The 17536-nt window shown below is 47.4% G+C and overlaps 2 protein-coding genes across 2 annotated transcripts; one reads left to right on the top strand and one right to left on the bottom strand.

The window, feature by feature from the left end:
- The first annotated feature begins 3103 nt into the window (after window positions 1–3103).
- Window positions 3104–7281, top strand: ANKRD53 (ankyrin repeat domain 53). Its single transcript, XM_053465718.1, has 6 exons — window positions 3104–3202; window positions 4017–4149; window positions 4586–4785; window positions 5333–5497; window positions 5997–6117; window positions 6456–7281. The coding sequence occupies exons 1-6, from the start codon at window positions 3186–3188 to the stop codon at window positions 7143–7145; spliced, it is 1326 nt and encodes a 441-aa protein (XP_053321693.1). The 5' UTR covers window positions 3104–3185; the 3' UTR covers window positions 7146–7281.
- Window positions 7282–7855: 574 nt separating this feature from the next.
- On the bottom strand, window positions 7856–17058 carry TEX261 (testis expressed 261). Its single transcript, XM_053463917.1, has 6 exons — window positions 16602–17058; window positions 11341–11420; window positions 10916–11069; window positions 9750–9817; window positions 9065–9167; window positions 7856–8586 (listed from the first exon to the last, which is right to left on the bottom strand). Exons 1-6 carry the CDS (start codon window positions 16669–16671, stop codon window positions 8471–8473), a joined length of 591 nt encoding a protein of 196 aa, XP_053319892.1. The 5' UTR covers window positions 16672–17058; the 3' UTR covers window positions 7856–8470.
- Between the last annotated feature and the right edge of the window lie 478 nt (window positions 17059–17536).

The raw sequence follows: 17536 nt of genomic DNA, 5'->3' as shown, positions 1-17536 counted from the left end.
AGTTAAGCACCAAAAATAGTGGTTCTTCAGTGAGTAGGTGGTCCTGCCCTGACCGTGGGTTCAGCAATGCCCCGCAGCACAGGTGTCCTAATTTAGACCCCTGAAATCCCAGGGTGGATGGAATGCTGTCATTAAATCGGGTGTGCAGATGAGATTCAATATTGATAAATGCAAAGTAATGCATGCGGGTGGCAAAATACACACGCCTATTATTATTAAGTGGATTTGCCCGGTCACCCTGCTATCTGTTCACTCCGGGACTCTTAAGAGGTCAGTGAAATCTTCAGAATTACCACGGATGGAAATCAATTCCTGGCGTTATATCCCAAAACATGCCTTTGCTCTGTTTACAAGAGTTTTGTATTGTGTAAGCTTGCGTAGGACCCATCATAATACCCTCACGTCAGGGTATCCGCATAGGTCACCGTACTTCGCTGGCGATCAGGATTGATACAGACAGCTGGCAATCAATACCAAGTGCCGCGAGAAGCCTCCGCTGTCCCTCTCCCCCGACGGATTGTGCAGCGAGACCGGGCAGATGATGTCTGGAGTCAGGACGCGCCGCGTCAGATTGTGCAAACGCGGGGTCTTGTCAATATTGTTAAAATCCCTCAACTTTCATCTTAGATTAATGTTGGCAGGTTCCAGTCCTTGACATTTCCTCCTGGCGCTTCACATTTAAAGGATACATTCTCTGATGATTAAATATTGATAGTTTAAATGCCACCAGCTTGTCATCTGAAACACTCGGACGCGGACTGAGTAAAATGAGGTTAATTGCAAGCGAGTAACAGAAAAGAAGGTCGACGGATCAAGAACAACTTGGACATCAACCCTTTTGCAAACAAACTTTGCATGAGTTCAGCGGCCATCGGAGAACCGTTGTCGCCTGGCGTTGAGATTGCAATCGCGGTTGTAAGACAGCATACTTCCCGAGTGTCCCGTGGAACAGTCCTGCTGTGGAATTTCTGCAGGCGGTAGGGATCATGGGCCAGTTGGAGAGATCCTCTAATCTCCTCCGACCGACTCAAGTAGCTATGAAATCAATGGAAGCTGCACAGACGGCCATTACGTGGCCTTCTGACGGCTGAGCGCCACAAGATGGCTCACTATCGTGCTGGAAAACTGTCACCAAGCTTGGTGAACCATCTCCTCTGTGCGTACAGAATGTGCATCCAGTAAGCCAGGATTTGGTGAACCATCTCCTCCGTCCGCACAGACTGTGTATCCACTAAGCCAGGATTTGGTGAACGTTTGGCACCCTGACATCTTCCCTCCATTACGAAGCAAATCTCCCAATATCCGAAATGGCCCAAGGGGGACACTTTAGTTTTCTGAGGTGTTCAGAGATGGGGATGTGACCTGCTTTTTATATACATATCTCTTTTTTAAAAATCTTTTCCACTAAGCATTTTTAGTATGTGCCGGTAATTCTATACCATTATATAATAACTTAAACTACCATATGAAACTACAGTTTTTTTTTTGAGAGTCGTGTCTATGAGATAGAATGAAATCTGTGTGGCTGAGAGTGCTGTGTGTGGTAAAGTGTCATCTGTATGGCTGAGAGTAGTTAGAACGGCAGAGTGCGAATGCCTGCTTGACAGGAATCTGTCTGTGTGAAGCTGAATAGGAAGCACGGTCCTTCATATTGCGCTCATTCGGCTGCTCTGTAATCAGCTGCTCTTGTCTGGCTGATTCACAGTGTAGCCACTGCCCTTGTCTGGCTTATGAACAGAGAACGCAATGGGCTGCTCTGTAATCAACTGCTTTTGTCTGCCCGAGTCACGATGTAGCCACTGCTGTTTCACAGGGAACACAGAGGGCTGCTCGGCGATCAGCTGCTCTCGTCTGGGAGCTCATCCTGCCCGGCAGACTAATTTATAGGGCCCAATGAGTTAGACTCAGGAGTCAGGACTGTCCTGTGAAAATCAGGATAGGTGGCAAACCTATACCCAGCAAATATTCTGAGTTCCTAGAAAAGAGGGACATAATGAGGGGAAGGAGGGGCATCAGGGGTATGGGGAACAAAGAGGGACTGACCCGCCTGAATAGGGACGCTTGGGAGACTACTTAAAAATGGAAATTTTCTCCAAATTTCACCGTCATAACATGTTGTTATATAACAGATTTACTAACAAATGGTGTATCTTGAGCTGTTTTAGAACATTTAAAGGGAAACACCAGGTGACTAATTTTGTTTGAAAGGGACAGAGATGAAACGGGAGACCCGTCCGCCTGACAACGCTCCACTTGGCGAATAAATGACTAATAAACATACTTGGGAACGCCGGGTGAAGCGCTGCACCTGCCGGACGACACCCAAATCGCATATTTCCCCTTTAAATGGGGGAGCTTCCCCGCAATGTCAGTGGGACCGCCCATTGACATCAGTGGGCGGTCCTGACCGCGTCCTGCAAGGGTAGGATCCGGGGCCCGCGGGTTCCCAGGTATCCTAATAAAGGATCAGTCAGACATTACGTATCTCTAGATCTTCCGTATACCGTGTATATATATATATATATATATATATATACACACCGGTATATATACAGCATACATGTCTATATATATATATATATATAATGCTCATAATAACCTTTATTTCTTCAAATACAGAAGTTCCTTTTAAAGCGATTGATTCGCTAAACGTATCCTCACAATTATCACTTTAATAACAACTTCTCACTTTGATTTGTTGATTTTTGCCGATCCCTTATTGTAACAGCGCTACGGTATCTGCTGGTGCTCTATAAATAAATATTAGTAAATATTCGCTGTGTTTTCTGCCCTCTGTAATCTTTATTTGGTGTAAAAAATGTGTAAAAAAAACCACCACAAAATAAAAAAGCCTTGGCATGCAGGATGCAGGTGACAGAAGATTCCGTCTCCCAGGATTGGACGAGGCGCTGTTTGTTTGTTTCAGGTTAGAACGTTCTGCGGCCAATGAGAGATAATCAGGGTGGACACACCCCCTGGATCCCTCACTTCTGTTTGGATGTGGCTGCTGATCGCTCAGCTTGCGCTGTTTGTTTATACAGGTTACCCGGTAACTGTGTTGATTTCCTCGAGGCAGGGCTTTCTTTCTGTGTGAAGGACGTGTGCTCTGCATACCTAGACCTGTGACACGCGTGACGGATCCGTGATCGGAAGCGGTGACAGGACGTTGGCGTCCTCTCTCTGTGATGTCTGGCTCTTCCAGGTAAGACACACGTTAAATGTGAACGCGGCTGTCCGGAGGGCCACCTGTCACCCCACCTAGCTGGCTGAGGCTGATGGGAGTGGCTGGCTATAAATACATTCTCCAAGTGTTAAGATGCTAATTAACGCCAATAAATAATGAATGGATCCCGTGCCCCAATCATTATCAGCCGTTTGGGGGGATTTCTGCTATATGGGCCACGTCACTTGGTCCTCGTAGGAAAAAGGAGCCCCTCGGGCCCAGGAAGAGCCAGCAAACAAGCAGAAAAAGATATTTAATGTTACAAATGTACGAAAATCATTTGTTTTTAGACTAATAATACAATGTTGAATTCTTCACTTTATGTATAATTCAATCCCTATCATGTTAAATGTGATGTATTATTATTATAATATTATTATTGCCCCTTAATGCCCAAAGCCCCGCCTTCTCTGGGCAAATCGATGTGTAAATAGGTATATAGAGGATGATATATGACTAGTACAAGAATCAAGGGGGGTACTGGACTGCGAATGACATCACATGGGGCAGCATGATGTCACATGGTGCCTATGGAACGCACGTTTTTCCTGTATACTAAACCTCTAGTAGTCCAAGTAAATGGGACCGGTCCTGTTGTTGGGACTGTTGTCAGCTATGGTTATAATCAGGAATGAGGGTTCATACGACGATGAATATGATAATAATTACGCAGCATAGAAGCGTATTTATTGTACTAAATGGCATTTTCTGGGGAATTATATGAGTGATGGGACGCCGGCTGTTCCTCATTGTAATATTAAACGCTTTCCATTTTATTTTTCACTCCGCGAAGCCACAAGGCCCCGGTGCGGCCCGCGCTGGACAACCTCACCTCAGACCAGCTGATGGCTGCCACTCTTGGGAACGTCGACTGGCTTAAACTCAGCTTGGCAAACGCCGGCTCCGAACTCAAAGCAGACAGATATGTAAGTGCTGTTCGAGTGGCATTTGGTCAACATTTACCGGCACATTAGCCCCATCCGGCCCCCGTCGGCCCCCGTTTCTCCTGCTGTAACGACTCAAACCTTAATCAGTCGTTAGATTCCTCTTAGATTCAGGAGCCGTATGTCTATCCCATGCATGTTTAATACCCTCACTGTATTACCCTCTACCACCTCTGCTGGGAGGCTGTACAACTACCTAAGCCTACGACCCTCTCGTTTTATATTACGGCCTCTTGTTCTAAGACGGCGTGCAGCGACAAGAGAACTTTTGTTCCGATAGCTTTATGTGGCATGGGCAAAATCACATAAATCAATGCCAATGAGGATTTAGAGCGGGCGTTCGGGGGAGGGGGGGTCAGACCGGTTTTATCCGTAGCTCTGCCGGTAACCTGATGGTTGCATCTGTTTTTCCCGACAGGGTTTCACGGCAGTCCATACGGCTGCCCGCCAAGCCAAGCTCCAGTGTCTAAAGCTACTAGCCGAGCGTTACAACGTGAACCTTAACCTTCCGACGCGTTTGGGCCGGAGTCCTCTCCACCTGACTTTAAACCAGAAGAACGGCTCTCGAGCGCTGGACTGCGTGCGGTTCTTGATAGGCCGCGGAGCTGACGTTAATGCGTGAGTACCTTTCTCATCCGCCCATGCTTTATGTCACTAGAAGTGGCGTGTCTTGTGCCCTATGGGCAAACCAGCCCCCACATGGGGAAACTGGGTGCCTTCTGGTATAGGGCAGCAGACCTAAAGCTACCTTACCTGGGGCAGAGGTCTGTGCTTTGGCCGGTACGGACTCCAAAAACGTCCCTCACGTTCCTTGGGGCTCATTACACCGCCCCGGGTCAATAAACTGTAATGTAACGCAAGGAGCTACAGTTATTATATAACCGAGTGGAAGAATAATCCATTTTACAATTCAGTATAATTTATAAAGCCGTTTCCTGCTGTTTCTATACACATTATCGGGGCTTTTAGGGCTGTAGAACCCTGCGATCCCCTCATACCCAGCAAACATTCCGACCTCCTAGAAAAGAAGGGAGGAAAGAGGGACACTACGTTTGAGCCGGTGTGTGATGGGAAATGGACTTGATGTATGAACAGCCAGTGTTTTGGGTCTTTGCTGAATAATTGTTTATCCCCCCCCCCATTTATATCTGTTATTTTTCTTCAGGAAAGACAGGAATGGAGTAACACCTCTTCATCTGGCCGCACGCGAGGGGCTGCAGGAGTGTCTCGTGACGTTGGTGGAGGCTGGAGGAGACGTCTATGCCAAGGACACAAAGGGCCTAAAACCAATCGATTTGTGCAAAATCCATTGTCATCGCGACTGTGCCAGGTATCAGACTCCAACCCTCTCTCTTCAAACGCAGACATTGTCCTTCCTCGTGGCTGATTCCCCCCGGCGCTACTAAGTGAATACGTCCTGTAATCTGTATAAACCAGCGAGCGTGTCCTGAAGGGGCAAAGCTTCTGCCCCCAGCCAATTGCTCTCACGTTAGGACAAAGTCTTCTTGCCGACTCTACAATTCAGCATCTGCAATAACGTGGCGGCTCTAATCGAAGCGGCCAGAGCTCCATTCCATTAGGCTTCTCTTTCCATTATAGTTTCTCTCCCGTCCGCGACTTTCAAAAGCTCCCTGAAAACCCAATTTTAACAACAAGCGCGCAACCTAACCCCCCCCTCCTCCACCACCGGCTAGATTGTAAGCTCCCAGGAGCCGGACCCTCTTCTCCCTTTGTACCAATTTGTTACTGTTAAAGATTTTAATTTGAAAACTCTACGGAATCTGCTGGCGCTATATAAATAAATATCATTGCCTTCCCCCCCCCCCCAGGTACCTGAAAAGCGTCATGTGGAAGAAGGAGAAGGAAAGTTACGCACGCGACGTGAAGAAGATGGACAGACTCGTAAACAACATTTATGAAACAGAGCAGGAAACGCGATTAAATATGAAGGTAAGTGTAAAAAGGGTTAATATTTTTTTATTATTAAAGAACTAGCTGCACCTTTAATGGTTGTATGATGTCATAAATTGATTTCAAATTTGTGTATATTCTCTGCTGCCTGTTGTTATTTATTAAATCTGCTTTATTATATTTATTATGTTTCTGCTTAATGGGATTTAGGAATTGCTTCTGTTTCTCTTGTGGGGAGGGCGTTATAATATTTATGTCACTGTCCCACTTAATGACCGTCTATTTTTTGTGTTTAAATAAAATATATTAGCCTGGAAACAATATATATTTATGTCCGTCTATGGAATTCCTTATAATTCTGTTTGTACGGATTGCAGAAGCGAGAGGAGTTACTTCGTCAATCCAATTTCTCTCAATGGATCGACGCAAAGGGCTTCCCGGAAACAATACGACAAAAGTATGGATGCAGAGAAAGGGATTTATCGGAGTCAAAGCCTCTTCGCTGTTGCCATTCAAAGTCGTCTGATGGATACAAAGATAGCGACGCTAAATCCTCAAAGGGCGAGAAACTCCATTTACAAAAGGGAGACAAGACAAAAACACCGGGTTCCTCTACGCGGTTCCAGAGTCGGAGGTCTGGAACGCTGAGCTGTAACTGGAACCGAAGCGTCAACCCATCAATGCCACCAGCGACCAGCATCTCGAGACGTCCCACTCTCAGATTGGGCGCCGAGCCAGAAGAACCCATCAGAGAGGACTTCAGCGCCTACGTATCCATCATAAAAGACAGCGGTGGGAACCGAAAGATCCGCACAGCTTCGGGAAGGGTCGCCACGCCACCCTCGAGTCTGCCGTACGAGGTCATCGAGAGGAAGCTTTTTCCAGGCACCGTTCCTCGGGGGAGGATCCGTATGCCTCAGGAATTCAAGTCCACCCATGTCTTTGAACTGCCCAAAAAGCATCAGCCGGCCTGCGGGCCGCACAACCAGCCGGAAATCGAGTTTCACCTGCGACAGACATACGACTCCCAGTTTAAGAAGATGGCTAAAGAACGGGGGCGTTTATAGGAAATAAGTGTTTTATATAGATATATATAATCAATAATCAAACTGCCCGGGGCACAGGAGGAGAACCTGATTTATTTTATTTTTTGAGCGCTGTCAGGCGGGATTGCGGCAGCGATTTCGTTAAATAAAATTTCCTTAAAAAATTCTGAAATCTCTCAATATTTGCTGGTGATCAGGATAAGCTTAGAAACGCATCCAAAAACCCGCCAGAGTTTCCCCAGCGGCTTCAGTGTAACAACCAGGGGGGTCCTTTTGGAACAAGGACAGGGCTCTCCTCCCCAACGCGTTTCACAGGCGACGTTAAACGACCAACCTAAAGCAGGGGTGTCCAACCTGCGGCCCTCCAGCTGTTGCAGGACTACATCTCCCATATTCCTGAGCCAGCCCCCTAGCTGAAAGAGCATTATGGGAGACGTAGTCCTGCATCAGCTGAAGGGCCGCAGGTTGGACACCTCTGTTCTAACTGTAATAATTTCTATGGTGGTCCCAGGACCCCGTCTTTCTTCAAAGGTGAAAAAATAATACTAAATACTCCCGCTGGATCAGGCTGTCGTCTCACTAATGTCAACAAAAAGGGACCCCCCGTTCTTTATCACACCTGATCGCATTCCCTAAGCCTGCCTATCGATCATGGTTTTTTGGGTGGCTTTACGTTCCGCTGACGGCCGCCCCCCATTTTCCTGCCGCATCTCAGTAAGAAGAAGTAACGATTATTAAGAAACGTAGCCTTTATTTCACAGGGGTGCCGACCAGTGCTGCGGACGAACGATGACTCGCGTCAAACAAATCAAAATATGCGCTGGCACAACGAGCGATACTTTTACCGAACGCCTCCGCTGAACGTCCAGGGGGGGCCAAACGGCCGCTACGCCGACATGAAAAGTACAAACTATTGGCACTAAGCAAAGTTTGTTAAAATCCAACTAGATCACGGGGTCGATCCTTCGCAGGAAGAGCATTTTGGAGTTTTCCTTGAATCACTGTTGTTAGAACTGGTTAGACTGGGGAGGAATAACTTTCACCATGATCCGCAAACTGGTGGATATATATTTTTGATCGTTTTTTTGTGTCCACGCAACGGAAAGCCCCACTTCAGGCTCAGTTCATGTGGGTACGAGACGCAGCCCACCGCACACCGTGCTTCATCCGTACTGCGGTGTTTATATTCCTTAACACAATCCCTTTTTTCGGGGGGGAAAAACTCCTTTTCTGTGCAAATCTAATGGCAGGCCGCTATGAACCCCCCAGATGCTTTATTCCTGGTTTTCCTTAGCAGCGCGTTGGGATACTGCATGGCTGCTTTTGCACAGGTTTTTACAGCAGGCTCAGTACATCTTCTGCCGGCTCGGCAAGATGGCCTCCTTGACGAAGGAGAAGACGACGAGGATTCCAGAACGCTTTCCTCTCTTACCCTTTGTGAAATAGTTGGACACCACGTCATCTGCGGGACACAAAGCAACCGTAAAAAAACAAGGAATTCTAGAATTGGAGTTAATTTGGCTTCTGCGCCGCTTAGCGACCCGAAATGTAAAGAAACGACCCCAAGAAGTCCCAGATCTGGGATATTATGATCATTATACCGAACCATTCAAGACTGCGGGCAAAATTATATAAATATATATATATATTCCAGTGCACGACCATTTCAAAGTTTGGGGTCACTCAGCTGGAAAATTTCTGGCTGTCGCATTATTACAAAAGGGTCTCAATGACTACAATAATCATTTACAACATTAACCCCGCCTGCGCTGGATTTCTGATCCACTTCTTTTCTTTCAAAAACAAGGAAATTTCTAGTTGACCCCAAACTTTTGAACGCTAGTGCATATGGGGGGGAGGGGAATAGAACAAAAACCGTTCTCTACTCTTAAATTATCAGGAGTTCCTCAGAGCTCTGACGACGGGGAGCCCAGACTCACCTCCTTGTTGTATCGTCGACGGCAATACGTTCTCTCCGGCCGACAGCGACACGAAGAACGCGAACGGGATGAGCCACAGGCAGAAGGTGAAGTAGGCGAGAACCTGCGGAGAATTCATAATCAATAAACGCACGCACACCCGACGTACTTCAGCAATCCCTGCTAGAGCCGTTATTCTATATGAGGCCTTTAGGAAAGCAGCAGTAGTTTTAATTAAACCTTTGGAACGTTTGGATTAAATTAGATCTGTCAGGTTTCTAGACTGAGGGGGGGGGGATGAAGAAGACCGGTTTGGTGCGATTACAGCGATGAGTGTTCCTGACAGATTAACTAAATCCCTTCCGGAGCTTCATGTCTGGGGCGAGAGGATTTCAGTAACGCCAGACAGACAGACGGCAGGGCTTCAGACGTACGCCCGAGCCGAGGATCATGGATAAAAAAGGCAGAGAAACGAACCCAGACTTTATTTCAGCCTCATATCACAAGCGATGGGGGGCTGTAGGTCGCGTGGACATCGAGCGTATCCACAGAGCAAGATTTTAAGAGCTACGAGGTCTCCCCTTAATCATATAAAACATGCTAGATAGAGCCTAATATAGAACCATTTTTAGTGCCCATAATAAGAATAATTATAGAAATATATTTTTAACACACATATATATATATATATATATCTTTAACGTACCTCTGAGAAGGGGTAATACTCCTCTGCGAAGAACTGGAAAGCCAAGTAGTGATTGAGCACCACGAGAGCTGTCAGGGAACATTAAAGGTTTAGCTGCGAGAGGCTTTGAATAATCGCTGACGAGTGTTTATAACTCGTGATAAGTTACTAAAGCCCGAGAGACTAATGACAGCAGCTGCTGACTCATTAACTGCACAGCCCTGCGCAGACTACGCCGCCGTCAGAGACCTGCGCTCCACCGGCGTGCACCCGGCCAGTAACGGCACTGCGGGCCATCACCGTGTGCGGGGGGGGGCCCGGGCCATCAATATTATTCCCGTTACCCTCGTTTGTTTACGGCTCCGTTCCGTTGGATGTAGGCAGCGCAGAAGCGTTTGTAACTTTAGCAATCCCTGCAGCTTTATGCGATTCTGTAATTCACACGAAAGAAAGCATTGCAGATTATTTCGCTACAGTCAATTAACCCCTTCTGTACCGGTGACGTACCTGCTACTTCCTGGTTGGGTGTCACCCACAGACCGGGGCGTACCAGGTATGTCATCGATGATGTGCGATCCAGCATCGCTATGGACGCTGGGACCGCGAGGGGCGGCTGCTACTGACCACTGAAGCGAATCACGACCACGGAATTAAAATATTTAAATAAAACTGCAGTCTACAAGGGAAGACGCAGTACGAGGACGCCGGTCCTGAAGGAGTTTATACACATTCCTTGTGGATCAGGCTGCTAGGTAAGCAACTTCGGAAAAATTGTGTGGAATAACCCAATTTGGGTAAAGGAGAATGGGATTATTTCATAAAGCTTAAAAAATGATGAAAGGGAAAACCCCGGCCCCGCAAACAGTTATGTAGCCTCCGGTGCCCCTCATTTTGCCCCAATAAACCCCCTTTATCTGCAGATCTGGAGCCGCCGTTGCTGTCAGTCATGTGATATTTTGGATGACTTTCCCGGCTCAAACACCACACTGAGCTGATGCTTTATGGCGATGCTAATGAAGTCCGACCCTCCATAGACTTTCATTAGTCAGAGTGTCCAGCTGGGTGATTGAGACTGAGCCATACCATTCTACGGCAGTACGATAGCGAGTCAGGCTGCTTTTCTAGTAGATAGCATTATTAAAGTGTTAAGTGAGCCACAAAAGGCACCTTCACGTCTCGGGACTCACCGCACGACAAGATGAAGTTGGGGGACGTCAGCATGATGAACGGGAACGTCTGCAGCAGCCCGAAGTACACCACGTTGGTGAAGAGGCCGACCCCGATCATCACCCCGGGGAACTTCTCAAACAGATACAGTCCAATTAGCACCGCCGTAGAAAACTGCAAGACAAACAGCCAGCTTATCCAACCCAGCCGCTACGCGCAGGTCCGGGCGTTAAATGACAGATCTCTGACTGAACTATGCATTATACAGGGCCAGCCCTCCCTGCAGGGACATGGGGTATGTGTCTATAATACACAGTGAAGTCGAGACAGACAACTCCCCTTTTAGTGAATAATGTCCTACGATCATAACGCAAATGCAGGACTTCTAGCATGAAAACAAATCTGGTTTCACTGTACGAATAAACCTGGACTTCCAAGAACTTACCCAGATCATGTACTTTATAATCCTGCTGGTGACAACAGTATACTCCTCGATCAGCTCCGCCAGGTAGTACAGTCCGGCCGCTGCAGGAGACCAAGGGAGAGACATGCGGTGACGATATACACATCACGTACAGAAATCATACGAATAACGAGCCTCTTAGAGTCCGTACACTCAAAGGGTCTGACGGGGCTGATACATTAGGGAAAAGGGGCCCTGAGCTCAAGAGCTTACAATCTGGAGGCCAATGAAAAGGACATAGTATGTAGTATCTTCATTTATTGATTTTTTTAATTATTATTTTTTTTTTTCAGGTACTTTGACGTAGCGAGCGGCTGGGAATTATACGGCATACAGTGTGAGGGGACCTCCCATATCTGCCGGGTCCGCGCTGATCTCTTGCCTTGCGATGAGTGATCAGCAGCTATTTCTAGCTCTGAATTTAGTTACACGCAGACCAAGAGGGATCACAAAACTAGGACGGAGCTGCCGGTGGCCCCCCGGGGCCGCTGCCGCCTCTAAGCAACAAGCGCAAATCAAACGCAGGACTTACGTTCCGGAGGACTCTGGGATACGAGCTCCGAGGCTTACAAGCGAAAGCGAAGGGGATTAATGGCAGGCGCGCTGCCCTTATTACAGGGAAATCATTGTAACGTTACCGAGCACCCAAAAGCTACGCCCATAACCCCCTCCGGCCGACACAAAAAAATATCTGCCAGCAGATCGGCCCCTGTCGGCCCATCTGGTCTGTTCGTTTCTCCTGCTGTAGAAATTAATTAGTCATTGGTCTTAGGTTCAGGAGCCGTCTATCCCATGCATGTTTAATCCCCTCACTGTATTACCCTCTACCACTTCTACTGGGAGGCTGATCCACTTTTATACTAGCCTCTCAGTAAAGTGAAACTTCCATTCCATCTCAGTCTTGGACCCTCTATTGTTAGATTTGGGTCTCTTGTTGTAACTTTTCTCCTCATTGGCTCAGGATGTCTCCATGTATCACCAGTAAGGGTTAATTATTAGTGGACGGGGACCCCCTGATCTACAAGTCCATGAAGTTCTGAGAAGGTTATTTCCCAAAAAGACCCCCCTTTCTGTTGCTGCTGGCTGTGACCCCATCAGCAGAGCGGGTGCCATTAACTCAGATACCCCCCACTGCTTTCTTTAGGGGTAGATCATGTAAGTAAGGGGCGAGGGTAACTGGGGGCCATAGGACAGACTGCTGCCCTTCCCTGACCATCCATGGATCGCAGGACTTTATGACAGACACCGTGACGCTTCTCCTGGACCTTCAGAGCCAGAGAGCCGAGCAGGTGATTGCCGGACCGACAGCTTGGTCGGTGGGAGGACGTCGGGGGCCCCCAGTCTGTCATTTAACGAGAGCTTCTGATTTACAAGGTTCTTGGAGACTGTTTGAGACTGACTAGCAGGGAATGCACAGGGTTAACCAGCTTGCCAAACAGGGATATGAAGGAGCCGCTTGCAGCCCATTTCCTTAACCATTGGGGGTTTATTCACTAAACGCAAAGTTTGCTCACTTCACTATTTATTATGAAGGGCCCCAGAGAGCAGCCCTGTATAATGAATAATCCCACGGGTAAAGGAGAGATCTAGGTGACGTTATATACATTATAAATACGTTCAGTAGGGCTGGCCCTTCATAATGTATCGTGAACTCTGTCGTCATGGAATGGACCCCATAACTCCTCTGACAAGGGACGCGCCGGTGGCATAAGCTTCGCTGGTTAGCGAGACCCTCCGTGAATAAGCCCCCCCCCAGTCAGCGCTCTCGCAGATTTACTATGAGTGACAGAGGATTTGTGTAACCGGGCAGTGACCTCCGTCGGATGCAGCGGGGTCTCACGCACGCGTTACACGACGAACCCCCTCTGTCTCTGGACTCCCAGGATACAGAAGGGCCTCGCCGTCTAAATGGTTTAACGGGTTCCTTTACATTCCCGAGGCAGACGCCGGACGGCGAACGTACCGGATCCTCCAGCCGGCAGAGACTACCTATTTCTGAAAGTATTTTTATTTGCGTTTCCCGGGTGATGAAAAGCGCTTTCCCTCTTATACATTCAGCATCAGGGCTCAGAAGATATTAAAAGGGGCCGATCCTGGAATCAGAGTATTCCTACATAATGAGACGAATTGCCCCATTTCTCTCCCCACCCACCCAGGTATCTGCCCCGGTGCAGACCCTCGCCATCAGCACGGAGGATTAATGGACAGATTTAAAGGTCTCCGAGTAAGATTTCGGGTATAAAACACAAGGAAATGGGTAACGATATATATTTATATATTATTGTCCCTCTGAGGGGCTTTAATTCCCTCTGTAAACCCTTTAGGGAGCAGCACGGGGTCTAACCAGGAAATTATTATTTGTTTTATATAGCACCGCCATATGCCGCAGCGCTGTACAAGGGCTAGATGTTTACATTAAAGTCTAGTAGTGTTTCTTCTGCGAGCGATTAGCGAGTAAATCCCACGTACCCCGCACTGTCTGCCCCCACGCGTTACTCCTCAGCCCCCAAATCCTTCAGTCTGTCATTACTAGGAGCTCAGAATGTTTACAAACACAACACAGAATCAGCAGATCGGCCCCAATCGGCCCCCATTTCTCCTGTAAAAACTGAAACCTTAATCAGTCGTTGGCCTTGTCTCAGATTCAGGAGCCGTATGTCTACCCTGCGCATGTTCACATTTCTCTAGTTAGCGGAGTGTGAGTTACAGGGAGCACTCGGAGTGTTTGTTGGGTATGAGGGTACCGCAGGGTTCTTCGGCCCTAAAAGCCCCGATAATGTGTAGAAACAGCAGAATTGGACGGTGTTGTTGGGTAGCCGTGTGCTTTATGCAGCCAGAATGTAACTTAGACGTTTTGGGAAAGCTCTACCTCGAGCCGCGCTCACTAATACAAAACCGCTCCACACCCATCATACAAACATATGTCTAACACACGTCTACTGAAAAAGAGACTTTTACACGTTTGTGCGCTTAATGGTTAAACAACACAGCCAGAGAGGAAAGCCACGTCACACACACCCCGCCACGCAAAAACGTGGGGTCGCGCAGCTGTTTTCATGGAAAAGAGGGAATTTCTGTCAGTAACATAAATTACAAAAAAGGTCTAACCAGCAATTAGCCATTGAAACCTTGAATCAGTGAACATGCCATTGGAACACAGGAGTGATGGGAGTGATAAAGGGCCGTTGGAGCACAGGAGTGATGGGAGTGATAAAGGGCCACTGGAACACAGGAGTGATGGGAGTGATAAAGGGCCATTGGAACACAGGAGTGATGGGAGCGATAAAGGGCCATTGGAACCCAGGAGTGATGGGAGTGATAAAGGGCCATTGGAACCCAGGAGTGATGGGAGTGATAAAGGGCCATTGGAACACAAAAGTGATGGGAGCGATAAAGGGCCATTGGAACCCAGGAGTGATGGGAGTGATAAAGGGCCATTGGAACACAGGAGTGATGGGAGTGATAAAGGGCCATTGGAACCCAGGAGTGATGGGAGTGATAAAGGGCCACTGGAACACAGATGTGATGGGAGTGATAAAGGGCCACTGGAACCCAGGGGTGATGGGAGTGATAAAGTGCCATTGGAAAACAGGAGTGATGGGAGTGATAAAGTGCCATTGGAAAACAGGAGTGATGGGAGTGATAAAGGGCCATTAGAACACAGGAGTGATGGGAGTGATAAAGGGCCTCTGTACGCCTATGAAGAGATTCCATTTAAAAAACAGCCGTTTCCAGCTACAAAGCCATTTACAGCATTAACCCCGTCTGCGCTGGATTTCCGAGCACCATACATTCAAATATTGTCATTGCTTTCAAATTGATAAAATCAAGTCCCATCAGACGCAGAACACGGAAGGCTTTTACTACATACACAGAGGTCAGAGTACAAAAATACATTCCGCACGTCACAACCTACCTATGCCCGTCATAAATCAGGACTTGTGAACCCAGAGGGCCATAGGTTCTAACAGCTGGCCATTTGGGGTAAAATAGAATTTTATTATTTTTATTGTTGTTTCATATGGCGCCATCATATTCCGCAGCACAGTACAATAGGAGGACAGGGCATAACAAGTAGTATACAGCAAAATAACTTTAAGGGTTCTGTTCCATTTTTCCCAAGTTGGCGATTACATTTTTTCTAACAGCCTGGCATATTAAAGCAATACGTATAGAGATGTTTAATATATACGATATAGATATATCCCTATAGATTTACGTGGCGTTTCCCTCCCAAAAGCACGCCGGGACCCGGCAGACTCCTTCCGTATGCATTCACCCCTTTACCCCCCGCACACGATTTACTGGCCCTCCAGGCAGCTCCTCCGGGGCAGGCTCAGCAAACCCCGCAGGCGTTGGAACCGTGAGCAGAAATCCCCCCCCATCAACGGGAAAGCTTTCTGCCACTGAATGACACGACTCCTCTACCAATACAATAAAGTACACTAAAGCGGGTAATTACCCCACCCATCCTATAAACAGGACTTAACCCGACGGGGAGCTGCAGGTCCATGAGACGCGTCACCTTACAGAATAAACGTCTCCTCCGGCAGCAAATAACACGCGATCCATAAAAGATCAGACCCATCAGTCGTTGGTCTCGTCTTAGATTCAGGAGCCATATGTCTATCCCATGCATGTTTAATCCCCTCACTGCATTACCCCCTACAGCCGGAAGGCTGTTCCACTTATCTTCCACGCTCTCAGTAAAGTAAAGCTTCCTTACGTTATAATGTCATCTTAAATCATAAAAGAGGCGCACACAATATATAAGCCACCAAACCATACAGGGTATTACCCGGCACCCCTGCTAGTGGAATGGTACAGTCTGAGTACTAAAGATTCTTTATGCCTACAGTATTAAAGGAATTTGTAACCGTACAGGATTTTTTATTTTCTTGTTTTAAAGGAAAAAAGCGCTCCGTGCAGCAGTATGGATCCAGAACACTCCGCAAAACTTTATAGAACTAAATAAACCTTCTGTGGACTAAAACAAAGCAGACATACATAGAAAATACATGTTACATACATGTACGGATTTAACACGTGGAAATAAAATGGGCTGGGTGACCGGGTACCCGCCCCAACTAAACTGGAACAACGGAGACCCTTTTTTTTTTTTTTTTACAATAAGTGTCCCTATTAATAGTCGCTGACCAATTAGTAAAATATGACACGCCCCCTGGAGCTTGCAGTCTGATTGGGCAGTCCAGTAACAATCAGGGTAATGAGGAGGTACTCACCTATTGCCAGGGTTACAAAGGCCACCTGGATGAGGAGGGCCAGCCAGCTGAGTACATACATGAACCACATCTTGCTGGATCAGACGGCGACACTGCACTGGGGGCCCGCTCGCACTGCACTGGGGGGCCGCTCGCACTGCACTGGGGACTCTGTGTCAGGGAATGAGCCTACAGGCCTCCTTACCCCCAGCAACTGCTCTCTCTCCCCCTCCTACCTACAACCCCCCCAGTAACACTCCAACTCCCAGCACACCCCTGACAGCTCTCCTCCAAGACCCGAGGAGCTCACTAAACTCTAAGCATTTCCACTGCTCTACTCGGCGCTGCCCACCTGAAGGACCCTGAATGTACCCGCGAAACTTAAGCCTCCGCCGCCCCTAAGCTGAGCCAGCTTCCAGCAAGACAGCTGGACACCTAACCATAGAGACGAAGCACATCCGCTAACCATAGAGTACCAAAACCAACGACTTCCTGTCCATCGCGGGAAACCATAACGCTAATAGGAATGCCTACCATAGAGACGGAGTTAGGATTCTCCCGCCGCCATGTTTGTTTTGGGCAGCCACTTATATGCTAGTTAAAAAGCCTTGGATTTCGTCATTGCTTGGTTGCTGGCGTCATGTTTAGGGATGCAATTATGCTATATGGGTGCAAAAATTACTTAAATAAATAATTCTAATTTAATTTTCATAGCCTAGCTTTATATTTTGAATGTTTTTCTCCCAATACTGGGAATTATTGGTTTGTACAGCAACTGGACTAAGAAATCCAGTATGGAAGATGTAAAATGAGTTTCCAGGGACCGGTCTCATCTTACTGCACGGCTCAGATATTATCACATGGACACTAAGACAATTACAGCACCCAAGTTACATCGCCCGCTTCTTCTCGCCTGTTTTCTAGAATATTTAGAACTTTTCTTTTTATGCTAATTT

The sequence above is a fragment of the Spea bombifrons genome, chromosome 1 (genome assembly GCF_027358695.1).
Source record: "Spea bombifrons isolate aSpeBom1 chromosome 1, aSpeBom1.2.pri, whole genome shotgun sequence".
Taxonomy (NCBI): domain Eukaryota; kingdom Metazoa; phylum Chordata; class Amphibia; order Anura; family Pelobatidae; genus Spea; species Spea bombifrons.
The sequence above is the reverse complement of the archived record's forward strand: the minus strand, read 5'-3'. Positions and strand labels throughout refer to the sequence as shown.